We start from the raw sequence: 20,984 nt of genomic DNA, 5'->3' as shown, positions 1-20,984 counted from the left end.
TAAACATGTTTTTACAACAAAATGTACATGTACAAGTAAAAGTTTTGTGTTTTCTTTGCTGGAGAAGGGTATAATTATATGCTCATCTACAGTTTTATTATTTCATGGTTTTCACATGGTGCAGTCTACGATGACAATTACGTACATATTTATTTTCTGTATACAAAAAAGGGGGGGAATGGTAAGTAAACATGGTAAATTTGGTTTGATGAATTTGAAATACAGTGGACATGGCTTAGTATAATAGTTATTTTGCCAGGCAAAATTGTTATATCAACCGGACTATAATAACCGAACCTAGCTAAATAAATTAAATGTGAGTATGACATGTGCCTATTTACGTTCTGTATTACTACTGTATATATTTTTAGAAAGGGTAATGTCCACTGCAATTGATGATCTGTTCTATAAATTAATCTTTAATGCTTCAAAAAAGTTAATTTCATTTAAAAAATTACTTTAACAAGCTTGGAAAATTGCACAGATCCACCAACATGCTTCCGATGGATTGACATGCTTTCATTTTTGTTTTCTTCCTGTACTTCCGGTTTTGACGAAATCTACTAAGGCATTCATCAGACAATTCGGTTTTTTTTTAAAACAAAATAAAGCACAAATCTATAACTAACATTTCAATATTTTTGGGGTTGATTTGGCACATTTTCCCTATGAAATAAAGGCATGTTTAAAACAGTAAGTCTCTACTTATGTCAAATGCATGGCATCTAATGGGTGATAAGCCATGTAAAATTTATTCCATTACTAAGAAAGTATTTTAAAATAGAAATTAAAGGATTTATATATTAAAACTCATAAGAACTTTAGTACCCACCACACAGCGATGTCACTTACCCAAGCCCGTGCAGTGAGGCGTAAATAATTTTGTCACGTCTGGTCAGGACTGTCGTTAAATTTTAAAGTGATTTTGGAAGTGAGTGTTTATAAAAGCTACTCAGGGGGGGGGGGGGGGGGGGGGGCTAGCATGTAAAATAGGTGTGAAACTCAATTATATAAAGCGGGATGCACTTTTTCAGCTATTATATTAATATTACTAATGTAATTTACTGTCTATATTGTGAACAATTTAAATACGTACATAACCGATGGACAGCCTTGAGGTGAAGGAAGACACGCTGCTTTGATGATAATTTTCTATTACATATGAGGCATTCAAAATCGTTCCTTCCTTTCTGGCACCATTTCAACTTTTCATTCGCTGCCATCTTTTCACAAATCAGGGTGGTTTAAATTCTTCTTCTTGAAGATAAACTTTTATTGTGTCAAAACGTAAGTGCGACGTAGATTTGATGTATTCGTCACTGCCAAATGTATCTCGCAACGTGATTGGCTCAATTTATTGGCAGAAAAAGTTGTACGCGCGTTTTCATCGAACGCAGGAGACATGGCTAGATTTGCTATTGTTCACTGGGAAGACCATTTTGTTAGCTTAATTAACTTAGAGACAGTGAAAGAACCACGTAAACCTGTGCTGGAATACAGAGAAGGGGAATTCATTACTGCCACATATGGTAAAAAACCGTACAAGGCGAGGATTTCAGAAATCAGTAGTAAGTACATGCATTCATAAAAAATCTGCTCTGGAAATGTGAATATTGATTCAAACTCGTCAATTTCAAAACGCAGAAATGATCATCTCAATTATTTACAGACGTATCATATAATATCAAGTAGAAGTCACAAATTTGAAGGGGGGGGGGGGGGGTCAGCTGAGTACGTCTCCGACTTTGGCGCCAAAAAAGTAAAAAAAAAAATTAGTGAAGGTCATTGGGTGTAGTTACCAAAAACCAACCAAAAAGTGGGGAAGCACACTTTGGAAAGTGTCATCCAGTTCAATGTTGATTGTTGAGACCTTTTATGAGAAAAAACAGGCCATTTCATACAAATATTCTACATTTTCTGGACATACTCACTTTTCTGACCAAACAAGGGTAAGGGAGATATCCTCCCCCCCCCTTCATATTTCTAAAGTAGGGGAGGAGGAGCCCCCACCCCACCTGTGACTAATGCAAGTGAATATAGAATTTATATTTAATGAAATCATATTAAGATTTTCTGGGTTTTATGGATATTAGAGAGTTGTTTTAACTTAAGCATTTCAAGATCATGCATGCAGACAAACAATTTGTGTCAGAGGATTAGGTTACAAATTATAATTCTTAATTTAAGATTGCATTAACTTCAAGAAGAAATATCATGATTTAAGCAATTGGTTGAAGTAAGGAAAAGTATAGTGATGGAAAAGGAAAAATATTCAAAGATACACTAACCATTTGCATCCAATTTCAGTTGCTATCTTTAGAATTTACTTGCCTTTGCAGTGGGCAAGTGGTTATTTGCAACCCTAAATTTTACTCTCTTTACTGTTTGCAGCAGATCGAGCATCATTACAGTCAAAGAGCAAGGACGGGAAGTTTCCACTTAAGTATACTTACAGTGATGATGTTCCTGTTGTAGAGGGAAACTTGGGTTTGTATTGCACTTAAGCTACATTATTAAATACCCAAAACTTTCGGTTTAATGTTAAAGGTTACTTTCAATATGATAAGTCTGCAATATTGGATATACTTATATAAAATATGTCGTACTAATGAACAACAAAAATTTTCAGACAAATCTACAGTAAGCACGTCTCGCCAAGATGAAGAAGAGGCAACAGATTCCTTAGAGCCAGAAGGTAAAGTGCTTGACTGTTATTTTTATATTTTAAAGAATGCAAGTTCCTTCTCCAGGACTACAAGATAATCAAATCAGTTATTCAAATTAATTCAAACCTAAAACAAGTAAAAATTCAGGCCATTAAGGATATTTTTTACTGACCATACTATATTAAAAAAAATCTAGATCTTTAAATCTAATTTAAAAATTAATTTAATCTTAAGTTTGAGGTATAATTTTTTTTTCTTCAATTTATTATTTACAGTTGTTCAGCGGGATGTTCAGTGGAATTATGACAGTACTAGTGACTTATCAACTATCAATGAAGGTTTGCATTATTTCATACCATATAGGTCTACCAGGAATTTAATTTCTGTGTGTATCCATTTTCTTCATTCGCAAGTATAATTGCATTGCAGAAATTTAATTTCTGCAAAGAAGTGAAAAATTGGATATCACATTTAAATGATACAGTATTCTAGATGCAAATTCCCAGGAAAAAGATGACGCTAAAATAATCTGATATGTATATCTACATGTTACTTTAAAGCTTGTTGCCTACATGGTAAAGCAGGAGAAATATATTCACGTTTTGTCGCCAGTGTTTGTTTTTTTCTTTGAGATAAATGTAAGTGCCAATCATAATGAATTGTGGTATAAATTACTTGCAGAAATGCCACCAGTTGGAGAATCAACACCAGATACAGACACCACAGCAAGTGATGTTGTCGACACCACTGTAGAAATGCCTTTGCAAGTTATCCCTGAAGCAAAAAGACATTCAAAAAGTCCAACCCCACCTTCTTTATCTAGGTAAAGTATGAAATCATTTTCAGTATAGTAAGAGGAAAAAAAGCAGTTGGGAAGGCCAGGGGATATTTGATATTAAATTTATTTAAAGTATTAACTTTTACATACACTGTATTAACAGATGTGAAATTCCCACATGCACTCCTTCCTTAACTTATTATTGAAAATATCCAGGTCTAGAATTCCACAGTGTACTTCTTTGCTCTCATTAATAGAATTTTGGGGCGGTGTGGATTTGTTTAAATCGTGCTGACATTCTCTTACACTGAAGTTAATGGTCAATTTTTAAGTGTTTTATTTATTACAAATGAAAATACAGATATAATTATAAGTGCAGCTGTCACGGTTAACCGAAAAAGCTGGTTAACTGCGGTTCAAACACCCACAGTTTCGTTCGGTTTTTATTTTCCGGATTTCATTTTTTTTTTTTTTTATGTTTTACAAATCAGAATTTGTTTGCTATGACTGGTTTTTATTTTTATTAATGATATTTTAACCACGTGATATTGATAATAGTGAATCATGTGGAAAGGAATAAAAAATGTGGGAATACTGTAGTTTTCTTAAAGAGAAATAATTCTTGAATTTATAAAGATATCTAGTTTCATCATATAAAATAAAACTAATAAAAAAAAACCAACAACCAAAGTTTTGTACCCTGAACCGAACATAAAAATGTCTCAACCATGACAGCCCTAATAATTATTTGTTAACATTTGTGTAAATATTTATTGAATTTGTTGACATACAAACATGTATTGTTGTTTACATTTTCTCTTCAGCAAAGTAAGAAAGTTGGAGAAAAAGTATGAAGCTCTGGAAAGAGAGGTAAGGCACCTCAAAAAAAAGCTACGGGCTTCCGTTGCAGATGTGGCCCCACACACAGTTCCTGGGCCAAGCAGCAGTCCTCAGGCAGCATCTGATGGCCCAAGTGTGGAGGAACTGTTGCAGTGTGTATCACATTTATCAAGTAAAGATGTTGGGATTATCCTCCGTACTTTGGTCTACAAAGTTTTTGAAAACGAGGATCTCCTCAACTGTTCAAGGACAGGGAAGAAAACTGTGAATTCAAGAGATAACCCTAAACCTCCATTGAATGCTATTAAGTTAGAGATTGTGCAAACAGCCGTCATGAGAAAGTGCGAAATAAGTGTTGAGGTCTTCAAAAAAAAATTTGACAATTTTTTGAAAATGGAAAGACGTAAGAGTCGTGCAGCAAGTTCACAAATGATCTAAACCTGTATCTTAAATGTATCTTAAATGTATCTTAAAACTTGAACATTTTGAAGACGAGTTTGTGTAATTAAAATAATGTAAAAATGAAAACCTAGTCTCTTTCAGTTTTTTACAGCAGGTATCCTGTGAGAAATGGCGGATAGTAACCAAGACATTAAAGAAGGTTTCAGTGACTATTAGGTGAAAATGGTAATGTTTCTCTTGAACAGATTTGGGACCTGTCAGGAATGCTGTAGAACAGGTCATGAACTCCATCAGTATTAAAATGCTGGAACAGTGAATGAAGTGTTCTAGATCATAACTGGTAGGGCTGAAACTGTTCTAGAACAATTCAGGAAAAAGATGTAATTAGGACAGTTCAAGAAATTTAATTCTAGAACGTTAAATGCTGTTGAAAATCCATGTCTCATTTAACGTTCTAGAACAATTCCTGAGTGTTTCTTCACGAACAACTCTGTAATTTTTGTTCCAGATCAATCCCTGATTCTGATGTTCTAGAACTGTTGATTGATGCTACTGTTCTTGAACTCCTTTGTTCTGGTACACTTCCAGTGTTGTCTCATTTAACAAAATTTAACGTTCTTGAACTGCACCAGATCAATAATGGTACATTTTTAGTGGTTCTAGAACATACAAACAAGAAATGTTATGGGATTATTCTTGAAAAATACCAGGACTTTTCATAGAGGCTGTAAAGTGGGTGATGGTTTTGGGGCTATTTTAAAACTGTTTCATGCAAACCAAAAGGTCTATTATTATAAGGAAATAAATAATATAATTATTAATAAAGAAGTTAAACTATTTTTAGAGGTTGTTTGAATTTATTTGTCAAGTAAATTGATGAAGTGACCCTATTGGGCATTAATTTAAATGAAATTCAAAATTACTGATATGATTGTAGTGTTTTGGCAATTTTAAAATTGTTTGTAATATTAAATTTTCTTTTTTTACATATTTTTACATAGTATGGTAATTATGGTAATGTTTTTGGAGTTTATTAAATTTAAGAAGTTCATCAAAGAAAATCATAGTCCTATGGGATCAATTTTCTGATATGGAGTTCCATTGTGCCATAGGAGAAAGTGAGGAAAATTTGAAACAACTAATTGCATCTGTCAAGACTCTGATTAGAAAGATATTGAAAGTTTTATCAACAGAAGAGCATTGCTTGGCTACCGGTATTTCTATTCACTGCAAAGGGAGGGGTTATTGTCATTTTGTTGGTTTTTCTTTAAATCAATTAAATTAAAAAAATATATCATCAAATACATACATTTGTAAATGTATTACTGTTATAGATATGTATTTACAGTGATATTCTGACAATTTTGATTTTAATTTTTCTTTGTTAACTAATTTTTTTTTTTTTTTACAATTCTAGAAATTTTTTTGTGTATATGTTCCAAACCTTTATTATTCAATTCAATTATTTGTCCCATTTGAAATTAGCCTAGCGGGGGTATTAGTCCCATTAGGACAGTTCTAGTTCTTTTTTTTCTTACAAATTTTGTGTACAGGATTTCTCAAAAACTACTCGACCGCTTTACACGAAACTTTTAGGTCTGATAGATAATGATCTGAACCTTATTGGAATTTTTTTTTAATGATGACGTCACTTCCGGTTTTGAGTTATTCACAATTTAACGATTTTCAGAGGGTCGGCTTTTCCAGGGGTAAACTCCTAAACGATTTAAGATATTGGGTTCAAAATTTCAGGGATTGTAGACAAAAGGTTGTAGATCTGATATGTGGTATATATATTTTCCTGTGACCAAAAGCGCCGAAGCTCGCCCGAGCTCGAAAATTACGGTTAAAAAAGCGTCATGATTTTTCGTGGTTTTCTTTCAATATCTCTTTCCTCGATAAAATTTTGTTATAACATGTAGAACAAAAAATCTTTATAAAGTCAAGGGCGTTGATGGGATATCAAGAGAAAGGGGCTGGTCCTTCAAATAAGGGGCTGAGAGGGCTCTAAAGTCTTTTTATGATAACTTTTTACTGTGAAATATTTTGTGATACGTTATAGAAGCAATTATGTTCATTCTAACGTTATTTACCTACACATGGCAATTATTTACTCCTTTGTTACGTAATTAGGGATTTTAAGGGGCCAGTAGTCCAACACTTTGATGCTCATAATCTCAAAATGGAGGCAAATTTTGGAAAGCAATATTGAACAAAAGATGCTCAAAATATTGAGCTTAACATTTAATAATTGAGCTTAACAGTAATCAACCATAATTTCTTTGTTATGCGGTCCTTAACGGGATTTTCAGGGTCGGCCCCTTAAACGACCTTTTCAATATACCTCGAGAATGGTACAAAATTTGTGAGTACTTGTTGAACAAAAAGTATTTGAAGTGACAAGAGCTTTCATTTGAAAACAAGAAAAAGGGGCTGGTCCTTCAAATAAGGGGCTGAGGGGGCTCTAAAGTCTTTTAATGATAACTTTTTACTGTTAAATATTTTCTGATACGTTATAGAAGCAATTATGTTCATTCTTAGGTTATTTACCTTTACATTGCAATCATTTACTCCTTCGTTATGTAATTAGGGATTTTAAGGGACCAGAATTCCAAGACTTTGTTGCTCAATATCTCAAAATGGAGGAAAATTTTGAAAAGCAATATTGAACAAAAGATGCTCAAAATAGTGCGACCATATATTGTTTGTTATCTGGACCCTAAAAGGAGTATTAGAACCGGATATCAAAACGATTCCCGGATATCTCAAAAACGGTAACCAATTTTTAAACACTTATTAGCAGTACACAAAAATACCTCTTAACTAAAATGAAAAGGAGCTGATTCCTCAAATAAGGGACACCAAAGGGATAGATAGTCTTTCACCCATTACTCTTAGATCTTTTAGATCCCGCCTCCCTTTTAAGATACGTTTCATTGACAAAGATCAAGAGTAAGGTCATTCCATATTCTAAAAATCGGACGGAAGACCTCCTCGTTGCTCGCAACGAGATCGTGTCTAGTTCTTCTTCTTTTTCTTCTAGACGTTTCTTTAAACTGTAATATCTCGCTTGTTTGTCATTTGATTTTATTCAAATTTTCAGGGTTTATTGGAAATGACAATAGCTTACTAAAGCACAAAATATTGTGAAATCGCTACTTCCTGTTTTGAGTTATTCCCCTTTGAATATTTTTTTAGTGGGTCTCGTGTACCTGCAAAGGCTCCGAGTTGATCCGTAGCAAGTAGTTTTAATTTACAAATCTTCAATGTAGACATCTTGAACGTTGTCCTCCTAGTTTGACATGTTTGATTAACCCATGTGTACTTCTTAAAAAATTATATCAAAATTTATGTTTCAAAAAATGTTAAATTTTGCTTATACCTTTGCTCAATAACTTTTTAGTTGTAAATTTTTTCTAGAAACATATAGAACAAAGGTTGTGCAGAATATTAAGAGCTTTCATTTGATATCCTAAAAAAGAGGCTAGCCCCTAAAATCAGGGGTCTAGATCCCTTAAAAGTCTTTGCTTCATAACTCTAAAACGGTAAATTTTTCGATATGGGCGTCACTGCAAAAAATGTTGTTTGTGACTTTATTGATCTCATAAAACTGTTCTTGTGTTCGGGTATTGCATAATATGAGGGTAAAAAGTAATACATGTTGATAATTTTAAGTACTCGCAGCAATTTGGCCAAGTTAATGAAACTCTCCCTCGCCCGCAGCCGGGAAAATCGGCCACCATGGTCGCAGCTGGGCTACCTAGCGGTCAGCGGTTATCTAATACATGAGAGTTGCGTCTCTCATATCTGAGTTTATTTATCCGCGAACTCAAGAATTGTTTTAGTTTTGATTACGCATAAAAGTTTTGGACTAAACAATTGGGTGTCAATTAAGAAATCATTCAGTTAATTAATAAAAGCTATGTCATTTTCAATCTAAAGCAATATTAGGCATAGATCAATTGTGGGTTTCAAGTTTAAAATAAAGAACTTCTATTTGAGAATATGGTCATTATACTGCAAACTTTTCAAATCTTCCTGGGTTCTGAGGTGTGCGTGTCTGTGCATTGTACCTTTACATAAACTATCCTTCATCCACGGCGGATGAGATCAGCCACGGCTGCACTACCTAGCGGTAGGCGGTTATCTAATACACAAGATTCTCACACTGCGACGCACACTTAGCTGAACGTGTTTGAGTTTATGTAGCCGTAAATAGAAGAACTGTTTTAATTTTATGTTATAAAAGTTTGTCCATCTTGTATTTTGTTATTTAATTAAACATTTGAGTGTAAGTGAATATTAATGATCGAGATTACTCCAAATCGACTGATTTGGAGTAATCCGGACTGATACTGGTACGTTCTGCTTGTTCTACAAAAAGCGAATGTAAGACGAAGTATTGGGGTGTTATTTTTTAAACAAATATAAGTATAGCTTTCTTAAAAGCTTGCATTACTAAACAAAGTATTTCATTGGAAGCATTATAAGCTACCTTAGCTGCATATATGTAGCTCTCGGTCTGGATCCCGGAAAATTGACTACCATCCGAAATTTTTCATACAAGGGCTACAGAGTTGCAGCTAACATTACCTTTAAAAATACATTTTAGAATTTGCCGCTGTTCATAAATTCATTAAATAGACGCGCAGATTCAAGTGGTTATATGTTGTTTGATATGGGATTTATGACGTCTATTTATATTGTTTTCATTAAAATTATTTCGTTATTTCAAGCTTGTGGGGGGAATGAAAACAGTTTCACATGTTATATGACATAAAGATAAATAATACTAAAGGTTTTCCCTCATTTTCAAGCAATGATAAGAAGGACTCTCAAAATAAGAAAATAGACTCAAAGTAAAGTGCATTCACGGTATCTGGTCACATTGAATGATGTGTCTCAAACGTTCCTTTTTTAAACTCGTCTACTACAACTGCGAAAAATTAATGAAAGAGATATTCTGGCGCGGAGTCATGTAGATAAAATTTCCATTGGTCAGAATTGATTCTTTTGTGAGGGTCAGGGTAGGTATTAAAACCAATTTAATCTTTCAAAGTTTTGAATTGTTAACAATGATATATCAGATCAAATGTTTTAGAACGATTTATAAATCCATAATACAGTCATTTGTAATCGGTTGACGTGTGAGCATGATTGTGTATTTAGTAGGCGGGCATCCTTACACCCTATAAATTTAAGACAAATGAAATCGTCCAGCAGATACAGAAAACAAAAACCCCTGGCATTTTAGTTCTTCCAGTTAACTTTCCAGAATGCATGTTATAATAAATTAATGATTTTGTTTGTTAATAATAATTCAACATCAATTATAAATTAACAATGAATGTATACTTTAGTATGCTAGTACACAATCTTGTTGCTATGAACCCCCCCCCCCCCCCCCCCCCCAATCGGTCATGATACCTATTTTTAAATCAGGATTACACACGTGCTTGCATGTGGCAGAAGACAAGCTGGAACTAAAGGTGGAATAACACATCATCACAAAAAATGACCGCTGATAGAAACAACATTTCGTTTTATTAAAAGGATTTTATGGACTGAAACGGGTAGCTTACTCCTTAGACGAGTGGATAAAGTGTCGGACTTGTGATCGAATCCTGCAGGGCCTTTTGTTTTTACTTACCGGAATAATTATTTTAGATATTCATTTTTTATCCCCAAAATGCAAATTTTTCGCTTATTATATATTTGTACAGTTTATTTATCATTATATCTTTCATTATCAAAATCTTACCTGTTAATTTGAGTGACTTTTTCTTGGTGTGTTATTCCACCCTAATTAACTGTTAAATGAACTATAAGTTACCGATATCATCTCTTTGGAAATGCATTTCTCCTTAGTAAGTACGTGTTAAAACTGATGCATATACAGTCAAACTTGTATTAAGCAGTCACCTGCGGGAGGCACCCAAAGTGACCTCTTAACAGAGGTGGCCTTTGAATAGAGACTTGTGAATTTGCCAGCATCAAATACTTATTAAAACAATTATTCAATTTTATTTTAATTATATACTTGATACCGGTATTTAGCATAATGTATCAAAATGATAGATAAAGTAATTGATTTGATGTTTTTTATAGTATCTATCATATTTACAAATAAGTACAAATACATAACAATGCAATTTTTATATTTTTATAAATTATTGAAAAAAGTAATTACGTGGTATAACCTTGTCGCCGACATTTTCAGAATTATAACACTATTTTTATGAGTACCGTATAAATAGAAAACAAACACTTTTAATACAAATCAACAATTAAGTTTTTAACCGACCGTATCTTAACTCAAAATCATATTATTAAATCAAGCAATTTTCTCTTGCCTCGCTGCCGACATTTTTGACACCTATTTCATTCATGTTTATAAAAGAAACATTGTTAATACATGTTTAAACAATTCACTTGATTCCCATTGGTATCTGATCTGCCAATTATGTATTATAAATACATTGATTAATATGGTTTCTCTCGCCTCAAGCGTATAATTATTGTTTACATTGATAACATGGCATTCGGAAGTCATGTTTAAAATCCCGGGGTGTAAATCATGTGACCGACCAAAATGGCCGCCTAGTGCATGTTGACTGTAAAGTTTCGGATCAAAATATGATGACCGCTGACCGTGTTATACAGGTGACCGCTCTTTAGAGGGCAATTATATAGGATTTTTCATCGGGAGGAAATAAAATGACCGCATACGAAAGGTGACTGCTTAATAGGGGTGGTCGCTTCGGCAGTTTTGACGGTAACTGTCAAAACTACAGAGGAATGCATTCATGATCTGGGCATAATAACTGCTTGATACAATATTTCTTTTTTCCAACATGTCTATGATAATAAGAAAATATATGCTTGACTTCATATAGGAAAATATGCTTGACTTCATATCGGAAAATTCAGGCACGCAGAATTGGTGGGTGTAGGGGGGCAGGGCGGCCCCTCCCCACTTTTTCTCGCAGCAACTAATTTTTTCAAATTTACATATAAAAAATTGAATAATTATGGAGTTGCCCTCCCCCCTATTTTGGGGGTATGTAAAAAAAAATGGTATGAAAATCATGAAATTAGGAGTGAAATTGAAGTTTTAGATATACTAAGCCCCCCTCCCCCCGATTAGATTTTGAAGACTTTGGAAAATTCAAAATTCCTTTTTTTTTGGTTTGTCAAGATTTGTTGGATGAGTTTGCCCCCTTTTCAAAAACGATGCTACGTGCCTCAAAAACAAACTACACATTCATCCTTCACCCAAAATATTGCTTTTTCGATATTTGTCATCATTGTACCGTATTTTTTCGACGATTAGTCGGTATTTTTTTTCTCTGAAGCAGAGCACCCGACTTATGGTCTTGTTCGACTTGTCGTAGGCTCGAGGTCAAAATTTTTTTAAAAATAGCATTTAAAATCTTGAGGTCAAAAAATTGTTAAAAATAGCATTAAAAATCTTGGTTTTAATCATCTTGAGTTGGCTGTGTGATTGAAAATTACGTTGTTAAATTCACTGTTCATCTTTAATAATTATCATTTTCACTCATCTGTTAACACTTAAATACATAATAATAACAACAGTTATTAAAAAATGTTACATTGTCTTTAATCAATCAAAAGTTTTACCGTTCCGTTTTTATAAACACATCGTCACATGGTTCTATGTATCACTAGTAGGAAGATAACATTGCGCAGTAAAATTGAAACCAAATTTGAATGGAAGAAAATATTGCAGTAGGTCCGGGGGATGTTTTTTAAATTTAATTATTTTATTAGTAAAGAGTTGTTAGTGGAAAGTATAAATCAGAAATATTTTATGGTCAAATTCAATCTTAAGATACGTAATCGGCAATTATCAATACTACTGTTTATACAATAGGCTGACACCGGTTGTGTTAATAATCTTGCCCTAAGGCTGAGATCTTTACGGCAATTTCACTCCCTGTGTATATAAGGAGTACCGTTATTAAAGTGATTATTGTTCATTGATTAATTATTGTCCAATTCTTTGATTATTGTTAGATAAATTTTTTAGGAAACGTATGTATGTCGTATATCGTCATTATCAAGTCGTACAAATGATTGATCTATTTCGAACAGTGTCTATGTAAAACAATAGCGTGTAACTGCATTACTGGATACAAAGTAAACAAGTTTCATCACATCATAGTAATTGCTAAGCTTTCTGCACTTGAGATCCCCCTTTGAAGTCCGACACGAGACAGATGCCTATGACACCGGAAATTGTTAAACAAACATTGACCATGCGCCGAGTCAACAGGCGGCTGGTTACGTAATGGTGAATACACTGGCGATAGTCAGAGTGGATAATTATTTTAATGCTTGGGAATAAAATATTACTGACAAAGTAAGTTTAGTTTTGCATAACACGCAATATCGGGAATTGTTTAAAATGCAAGCGACTTTGTAGATGTTGCCGGTATTTGAAAATATGCATAAGTATAAAGCGTAATTGTTTAAATGTTAATCATTAATAATAATTGGTAGCAATATCGGGGACATCGTGGCATCATACACTGATAATGTTATGCAGATTTATACGCCATTTTGAAGTGATAAGATCGACGTATGGTCTGAATCAACGTATCGTAGGATTTTGTTAAATTTTGGCTAAAAATGAGCAATTCGACGAGTTGTCCGCATCGACGAGTCGTCGGGAAAATACGGTAGACCCGTGTAACAATCTGTCATGTTGTAAATTTTGAATTTATCGGGTGGCAGTACGTACAAAATTTACAATGTGTCATGTTGTAAATTTTGTATTTACTGCCACGCGGTAAATTCAAAATTTACAACTTGACAAATCTATTAAATAGGTTCTTGCACGACAAAAAACCCCTTGCTGATCTACGTTTTCATTAACGCATAAAGAAAAAAAATATTTTGATTTATTCTTGAATTTCTTTTGATGTAAAAAAAGAGAAGAAATAAGTTCTCAGTCTCTCTTTAGCCTGTTTGTTAGCGTTTAATATAAGTTCATTTTGTATATCCTTTTGTAATTTAAAAAAATGTGATGTAAATCTTTTTTCCATGCAATATTTCGGATAAAGCAATGACGAGTTGTTCTTGAATAATTTAATTAGTCAACCCACTGACATAACAAGTGAAAAGCTGTCAATGTGACAGCAAACCGGGTTTTCTTTTATGTGAACTGTATCCATAATTTATGTCAACTCGTACCCAGTGAAATGGAGTACCCTATATGCAACATTTTGCCCAAAAATGATTTGTACAATTGATCTGCAAAAGAACAATTTCCTATCTTGAAAACTGTAGGAGGAGTTATCCGTACAGTGAGGGTACCCTATATGCAATATTTTGCCAAAAAATGACTAAGTTCAATTGTTGGTATTTTTTTCATAAATTATCGGAAATCAAAATCCTAGCAATATGCACACTTCTGATATATGTACAATTGATCTGCAAAAGAACAACTTCCTATCTTGAAAACTGTAGGAGGAGTTATCCGTACAATGAGGGTACCCTATATGCAATATTTTGCCAAAAAATGACTAAGTTCAAAAGCTGGTATTTTTTTCATAAATTATCGGAAATCAAAATCCTAGCAATATGCACACCTCTAATATATGTACAATTGATCTGCAAAAGAACAACTTCCTGTCTTGAAAACTGTAGGAGGAGTTATCCGTACAATGAGGGTACCCTTTTGGCAGCAGCCCGCCCGACCGTCCGCCATTTTTACCATTTTAATAACCGGTTAAAAATAAGGATTTTGCATATTATTACATCGTCGAGAGAAGTAATATTCATTTCTGTAAATAAGGTTATTTAATTCACGTTACATAGCGGTGTCTAGATATGAAACAGCACCATATGGTGTAAAACTTAGATGCTCGCTTTTGCATAAATTCTCCCGCTGATCTTTTTTTTTTTAGCTGATTATATATTATTTTGAATGTCCAAGTCTACTTGTATCATTAAATAATATGAGACGACACACATTTCCCTGTAGAAAAGTTCAGAGATGCCATCAATTTTGACTAATTACTAAATTTTGTCAGCACGTATAATTCTAAACTTGCACATAGTCTTCAAAAATTTAGAAAGATTTAAATAAAGAAGTTATCCCAGAGAAAAGGTTGTATATAAACGTGTTTTGTAGGCGGGTTCGGTTTAAAAAAAAAATACAATTTCTGACATGAATCATGAGTACATACTGTTTATGCTTGCTACCCTTTTAAAATTTAACTCACCATTAAACATCTCATTTTTTAATGAATTTTTGAAACGATTACACAAACTGTGTTCGTCAAATAGTTTTCCTAGAACATTTTCTTCCTTTCTTTTTCAAAACTTGTTTTATATACAGGCTTTCAATCACAACACATTTTTATAACAAAAGCAGAACTGAAAGTTTAGTCATTATAATCATTTGACACCATATCACATATTTTTTCAACCTGCAGCAACAACGGAAGACCTACTCGTGGCTTTACCACGAGCTCTGCTCTAGTTCTATCACCTATTCCGTTAATTGAAGCCATTGTTGTGCTCCCCCAGGGCTAACGCTTGACACCTTGGATATCTCGGACATTTCCCTTATGCTATGTGTACTATACACACCACAACTATTTGTGCACATATTTTATTATGTTCCAGGCCTCTAATTGATCGCTTTGATTGGCATTATTTAAGAATTTAATTAAGTCTATTATCTACATACCTGTACACCGTCCGTTTTCACTACACATGGGTTGTAATGACTAAACAATTATATACGTTTGTTAAAAGTAGTTGATTTTATTTACGTTAATTAATTTAATTCTTGATCTATTTAAAACGTTGATAATGATATAAAGATTTAACCGCGATGTATTAGTTACAATAAATCTGTGTAATAAAATATTGTGTTTTTCTTATTTCTGGTAGTGTATTTCCGCGATGAAACCGAGCGTGTATAAAAAGTATACCTGCTTTGTTGATACTCAGCATTACCGTTTGATCAATTTTTTTGATGCGTATTATACATCCAAGCCCTTCCAGGCCCAAAGTGGGGGGTCCATATCGTACATTACTGCGTATTATATTCACCAGATTCGGTACATAGGGTACAAAGGTACGCTGCTCGCTAGCATTTATTTTATTTTACACAAAAACACATCAAACAACCATCTGTTAGCCCAAAATCAACACTTTCCATATCATCTGCCATTTTACCTTAAATCGCAACTAGCGAGCGAGCTAGTAGAGTGCCACGCCACCACATAGTTCTACTACAGTAAAACTTGTTGAATCCAGATGTTGTGCATTCCAGCATGTTGTTCATTCCGGCGAAATTATTCAGTTCCTTGTAGGGTTGGATACCGGTACACGGTACCGAATAGTTGTTTTAAAAATACCGGTAAAAAACCGTTTCATTTATTACCGGTACCAAAAACTGTATTTCTGTATCTTTAAAACCTTTTTATATGTTTAAAATGATTTAAAAAAACGATTTCAGACTTGCTAAAACGAATTATCCGCGTATTAAAAGGATAGGCTAATTAACAAAAATATGCTTTATCATTCTTAGTACGATACTTGATTCGACTGCCAATACTTTAGTTAATAAATCAATACATAAGTTTAAAACAAAAAAACTAAAATACATTAACAATAATAGTGTTTAAATTTTATTCTGAAAATAAATGTAAATTAAAAAGACAATGTTGCACAAAAAGTGTTTTATTTATTTCCGTTCAATTTTCTAATGTCTCGTCAATTAGTGCGACTAAACAACGGCTGGCAACTGGGTAAAGCGCTCGGCTGTCTAGTCTCATTTCAGTAGGAAATCAGATGGTGGTGTTTGCAACCATTGCCAGTTATTTTGCCAGGGAAAAGGGGGAAACACAGGTAACTTGACTAAACATTTGAGAATCAGATTCAATTTATTTGTGTTAATCTTTTATTAAAAGATAGAAGCATAAACATAGTTTGTAAACTCATTATATTATGAGACTATCTTTATAAATTATAACATTGAAAGATCAAAAACACATTTATTAAAAAAAAACCCATCATTCTCATTTATTAATGTCTAGTACTGTATCGTTAAAAATACTGTATCGTTTCAAAAATACTGGTATGGTATCGTACTGTTTCATCCTTAACGGCATCCAACCCTAGTTCCTTGACATTTTCCTATCATTTATGTTTATAAAAAATGTTGTGTTGTCCGGATCTTTTCTATTTATAAATAATGTTGTGTAGTCCGGATCTTGTCTATTCTGTAAACCGGCCGATATGAAAAGAACTAACTACTTATAATTAGTGAGAGTTATCTCCCATAATCCGGTCACTTATCGATCGGCCATTATCACTGTTGACTGCGGGATAATTACTGCTCAATTATCAATCAATTTTCTTGTCATTGCTATCAATTGATTTAAACATTTTAGTTAGACCGTTAATAAGCCTTGTTATCAATAAATACGCATTTTTTCAGCCAAAATAACTTTTTCATATTATATTTCACCCCATTTTATTTTAAGCCGTGATTCTGGATATATCACGGGGCTGCTGATATCGTTTCAAATGTCCGTTGTGTGGTTACCCTTACAGAATTACATTTTATTCAAGTTTAACATAGAAATACATACGAGAACATTTAAAAATTTTCTTCTCAAGAACTGCAATGCTTCCATGCCTGTCTTATACTTAAAGGCTCCAAGAGAGGTTCAAAGTTTGATATAGAAATATATGAGAAATGTATAAAATCTTCTCAAGAACTAGTACAATGCTACAATTTGTGAAATTACTGTGCAAGTGTAACCGTTCTTGGATGAATAAAATAAAACACCAAGACAATTGTAGGGTTCTAAATTATATATTCTGACCGTTACGTCACATTAAACATTTCACCCAATTTAGGGAACTGAGTGCACGACACTGCATATACGTAGTATCAATCAGCAGATCAGGCTGATGACTTGACCTATTTATAACTTATACAATATTTAAGATCTTGTCTACACAATTAAATATAAAAGACATATACTGGTCAATGATATTTACATTGTACTGTATTCAAAACATTCTCTCTACACACTCAATTATTTATTAACTTTATTTATTTATTTTAATCTTTAACCTATAAAAGTTTAGAATTGTATTTATTTTAAGAATTATGTTTTAAAAGAATAACTTACAGGTCTGGGCTGCGTTTTACAAAAGACCTTACGACTTACGACCAAATTAATGAGTGCTAATTAATCACAAACTAATCAATGTTTTACTCTCATGATTGTAGAATATTATTATGGACATCAGAGTAGTTTATAAATAGAGTTCTGTCTAAGTTTTGTTCTTTATATATCATATAATGAGACTGAAAATATTTATGACTTTGTCGTAAGTTCTTTTGTAAAACGCAGCCCTGAGTCTCTGTCTGAATTTCAACAACACACCTGTCTGGTTAGAAGTCTAGGTTGCAATTCAAGATTAAAAAACCAGAATACAAAAGAATATCTCCCGCCAAACTCTATCAGTAGTGACCAATACTTACCAATCACAAACCGTAAATATAAAAATACCCATCTTCAAATGAAATAATCCAAAGCACTGAAATAAATAACCTAAACAGGCTATACCGTATTTAGAATAGGGGTGTTTAAGTTTACACACACTTGTTAGTATTAGTGCAGTGCAGAGTGAAAGATGGAAAAAGTGAATGAATGGATGAATAACTAATTAATGCTAAAAATAAAAATAAGTCAAACTATTACACTATCAAACTATCAAGCATCCTCAGAGAGTGTAGATTCTGAATTGTTAAAATTGTGAATTTGTGACCCCAGGACAAATACTTTGGCCTGAAGTGGGATTCAAATTTTAACATAGAAATACTTAGGAAAACATTTAAAAATCTTCTTCTCAAGAACTACAATGCTGCAATTTATGAAATTACTATGCAAGCATCCTCAGATTATAAGTCTGAAGTGCTAAAATCCTGAGCCCCTGACTAATACTTGGGTTCAAAATTTAGCATACTTATTAGATAGATTTAGGAAAAATGTTTTAAAAATGAAATAGATTGATACAACAAACTGTTCAGGTGAGCTATGAGGTTCATGGGTCTCTTATTGGCTTTTGTTGCTCAGGTTAGAGAAGTGGCCCCTAGGCCTCTTGTTATGCTTTAAGGTTTATTTTCAAAATATTTGGTTCAGACCTAAGGTATGTGCTATTTATTTCACAGTACATGTATTTTAACATTTCATCACTTTTGTTTCAGACCATAGAGCAGCAACTGTAATACAGGCAACATGGCGAGGCTATTGGGCTAGAGAATGCAATGCAGAAGTTGTCTCCGTACGCAAAGAAATTCGAGCTCGCAGGGCAGAGGACCATATTGTGATGCTTAGGGCAGAGTTAGACAGGTTGTCAATAATTTTTCAATATATTTCCTTTTTCACTTGATATGTCCCCGCCATGAAATGCCTGGGACATATAGTGTAAACCTGTTCAGTCATTCAGTCCTTATGTTCTTCCATCCTTCCACCCTTCCATCCCTCTGTCATTCTGTCATCCTGTCATCATTCACTTTCCGATCATTATCTCAACAACCATTGCACACTTTCAACTCTATCATTATCTCAACAACCGTTCCACAAAACTTTCAAATCAAATTTGATATATGGATGTATCTTATTAATATAGAGTCCGAGTTCAAATTTTGATCCGGCTCGATGATTTTTGACAGTTATGCTTCTTGAACTTTGAAAAAAATGGAAAATTCACTTTCCAATCATTATCTCAACAACCGTTGCAGTCACTCAAATCAAATTTGAATTATTGATGTATATTATGAATATATAGGTTGAGTTTGATTTTGGTTCCGGTTTGATGAGTTATGTCTGTTAAACCTTGAAAAAAGAAGAGAAATTCTCATTTTTCGCTCTCTAACTTTTGAAGAGATGCATGTATAAAGCTGATATTTAATATGTAAGTTATTTTACAAGAAAATATAGATCAAGTTTGAATTTAGTTCTGGTATGAGTTATGCCTCTTGAACTTAGGAAAAAATGTGAAATTCATAGTTTCCGCTCACAAACTTTTGAAGTGATGCAAATGTAACGTTGATATTTCATCTATAGTTAATTTATTAGAAAATACAGGTTAAGTTCGACCTTGGTTCCAGTCTGAAGATTTTTGACAATTGACATAGTAATGCCCAGAGTTCTTGAAATCTTTTTTCTGCTGTCAGTCATTTGGACTGACTAACATCTGAAGTTTGTCAGTCCGGACAAATTTCTATCAGTCCAAAATAATTTAATAGAAAGATGAAAAACTATATTTGGATTTTATTATCAATTTATTTTATTATTAACTAACAAGCCTCCCAATTTCTCTCATTTTTTCCTGATATGATTTCTCTGAACTTTCACATTCTGGCTTCTCACGTTCACATACTTATTTATTACTTCATTAATTTTAACTTCCTTCCCTCTCTCTCATCAACTTTCCTTTTTTTATCTTTCTTTCTCGTTCTCTTTTTCTTTCTGCACACATCATGCCACAGGGACTTAGTTATCGAATAGTGGAGTTATTGTTTGCTCCCGAAGACATAAATGATCAAAATTATTATTTTTGTGTGTATTTCTGTGTATTACAATGAAAACATTAACTTAAAACCCTGTTTCAATGTGTAAAAAGTGTATTTATATGCATAAAAAACATAAAAAAGACGACACTCGTCATCTTGGATATAGGGGGCCATTGATGTTTTAAATCAGTTCTCCAATTTCTCCAAGTGATTTCTGACGATATCTATGTTGGAAAATGATCAAAAACCCTATTCCTATCGCCTGACTATACATCTGTTAGTTGAATTATAAAACCACCGTGTCAATATGTACTTAACACTCGCCAAACTTATCGAAAGCATCGGAAGTTTACATATAAGTGACATAAGTTATATTCATTAGTAAGAGATGTTCCAAAAGCGTATGATCAGTCTAGAGAGGGCCAAAAACCTGCAAAAAAATCCTCTTGATTTATCGTATGCATTCGGATCTCCTGAGTGATTACCCAGAATAGTTTGCATTAACTTTGTTGCTTTTGTACGAAATTTATCATGTTTTTGCAAGTTCCCCTGTCAACTTTTACCGGTCATTTGGACTGACAGGCAACCTCAAGTAATCGGTCCTTGGTTATTTTAATCGGTCTTGCCGACAGGACCAAAAGATTTCAAGAACTCTGAATGCCTCTTGAAATTAAAAGAAAATGAGTAATTTCAGGGATTTATAACTTATTCTGCAATCAAA

At 33.3% G+C, this 20,984-nt stretch overlaps 2 protein-coding genes across 9 annotated transcripts in view; both read left to right on the top strand.

Moving 5' to 3' along the window:
- The window catches only part of LOC128183593 (dentin sialophosphoprotein-like), a 193,202-nt gene that overhangs the window by 56,640 nt on the left and 115,578 nt on the right, over positions 1-20,984 (top strand). For all 8 annotated transcript variants that reach the window (XM_052852692.1, XM_052852689.1, XM_052852688.1 and 5 more), the window contains one exon: positions 18,953-19,097. In XM_052852692.1, coding sequence (XP_052708652.1) covers positions 18,953-19,097 — 145 coding nt within the window. The remainder of the gene's footprint in view (positions 1-18,952; positions 19,098-20,984) is intronic.
- On the top strand, positions 980-5,428 carry LOC128183594 (uncharacterized). Its single transcript, XM_052852696.1, has 6 exons — positions 980-1,568; positions 2,392-2,487; positions 2,630-2,695; positions 2,942-3,004; positions 3,348-3,489; positions 4,269-5,428. Exons 1-6 carry the CDS (start codon positions 1,403-1,405, stop codon positions 4,720-4,722), a joined length of 987 nt encoding a protein of 328 aa, XP_052708656.1. The 5' UTR covers positions 980-1,402; the 3' UTR covers positions 4,723-5,428.

This window comes from Crassostrea angulata, chromosome 5 (genome assembly GCF_025612915.1).
Source record: "Crassostrea angulata isolate pt1a10 chromosome 5, ASM2561291v2, whole genome shotgun sequence".
NCBI lineage: Eukaryota > Metazoa > Mollusca > Bivalvia > Ostreida > Ostreidae > Magallana > Magallana angulata.
The sequence above is the reverse complement of the archived record's forward strand: the minus strand, read 5'-3'. Positions and strand labels throughout refer to the sequence as shown.

Coding starts and splice junctions, on each gene's coding strand:
- LOC128183594 (XM_052852696.1), top strand. CDS start 1,403: ATGGCTAGATTTGCTATTGTTCACTGGGAAGACCATTTTGTTAGCTTA. Junction 3,005..3,347: donor CTTATCAACTATCAATGAAG/GTTTGCATTATT, acceptor AATTACTTGCAG/AAATGCCACCAGTTGGAGAA. Junction 3,490..4,268: donor ACCCCACCTTCTTTATCTAG/GTAAAGTATGAA, acceptor TTTTCTCTTCAG/CAAAGTAAGAAAGTTGGAGA.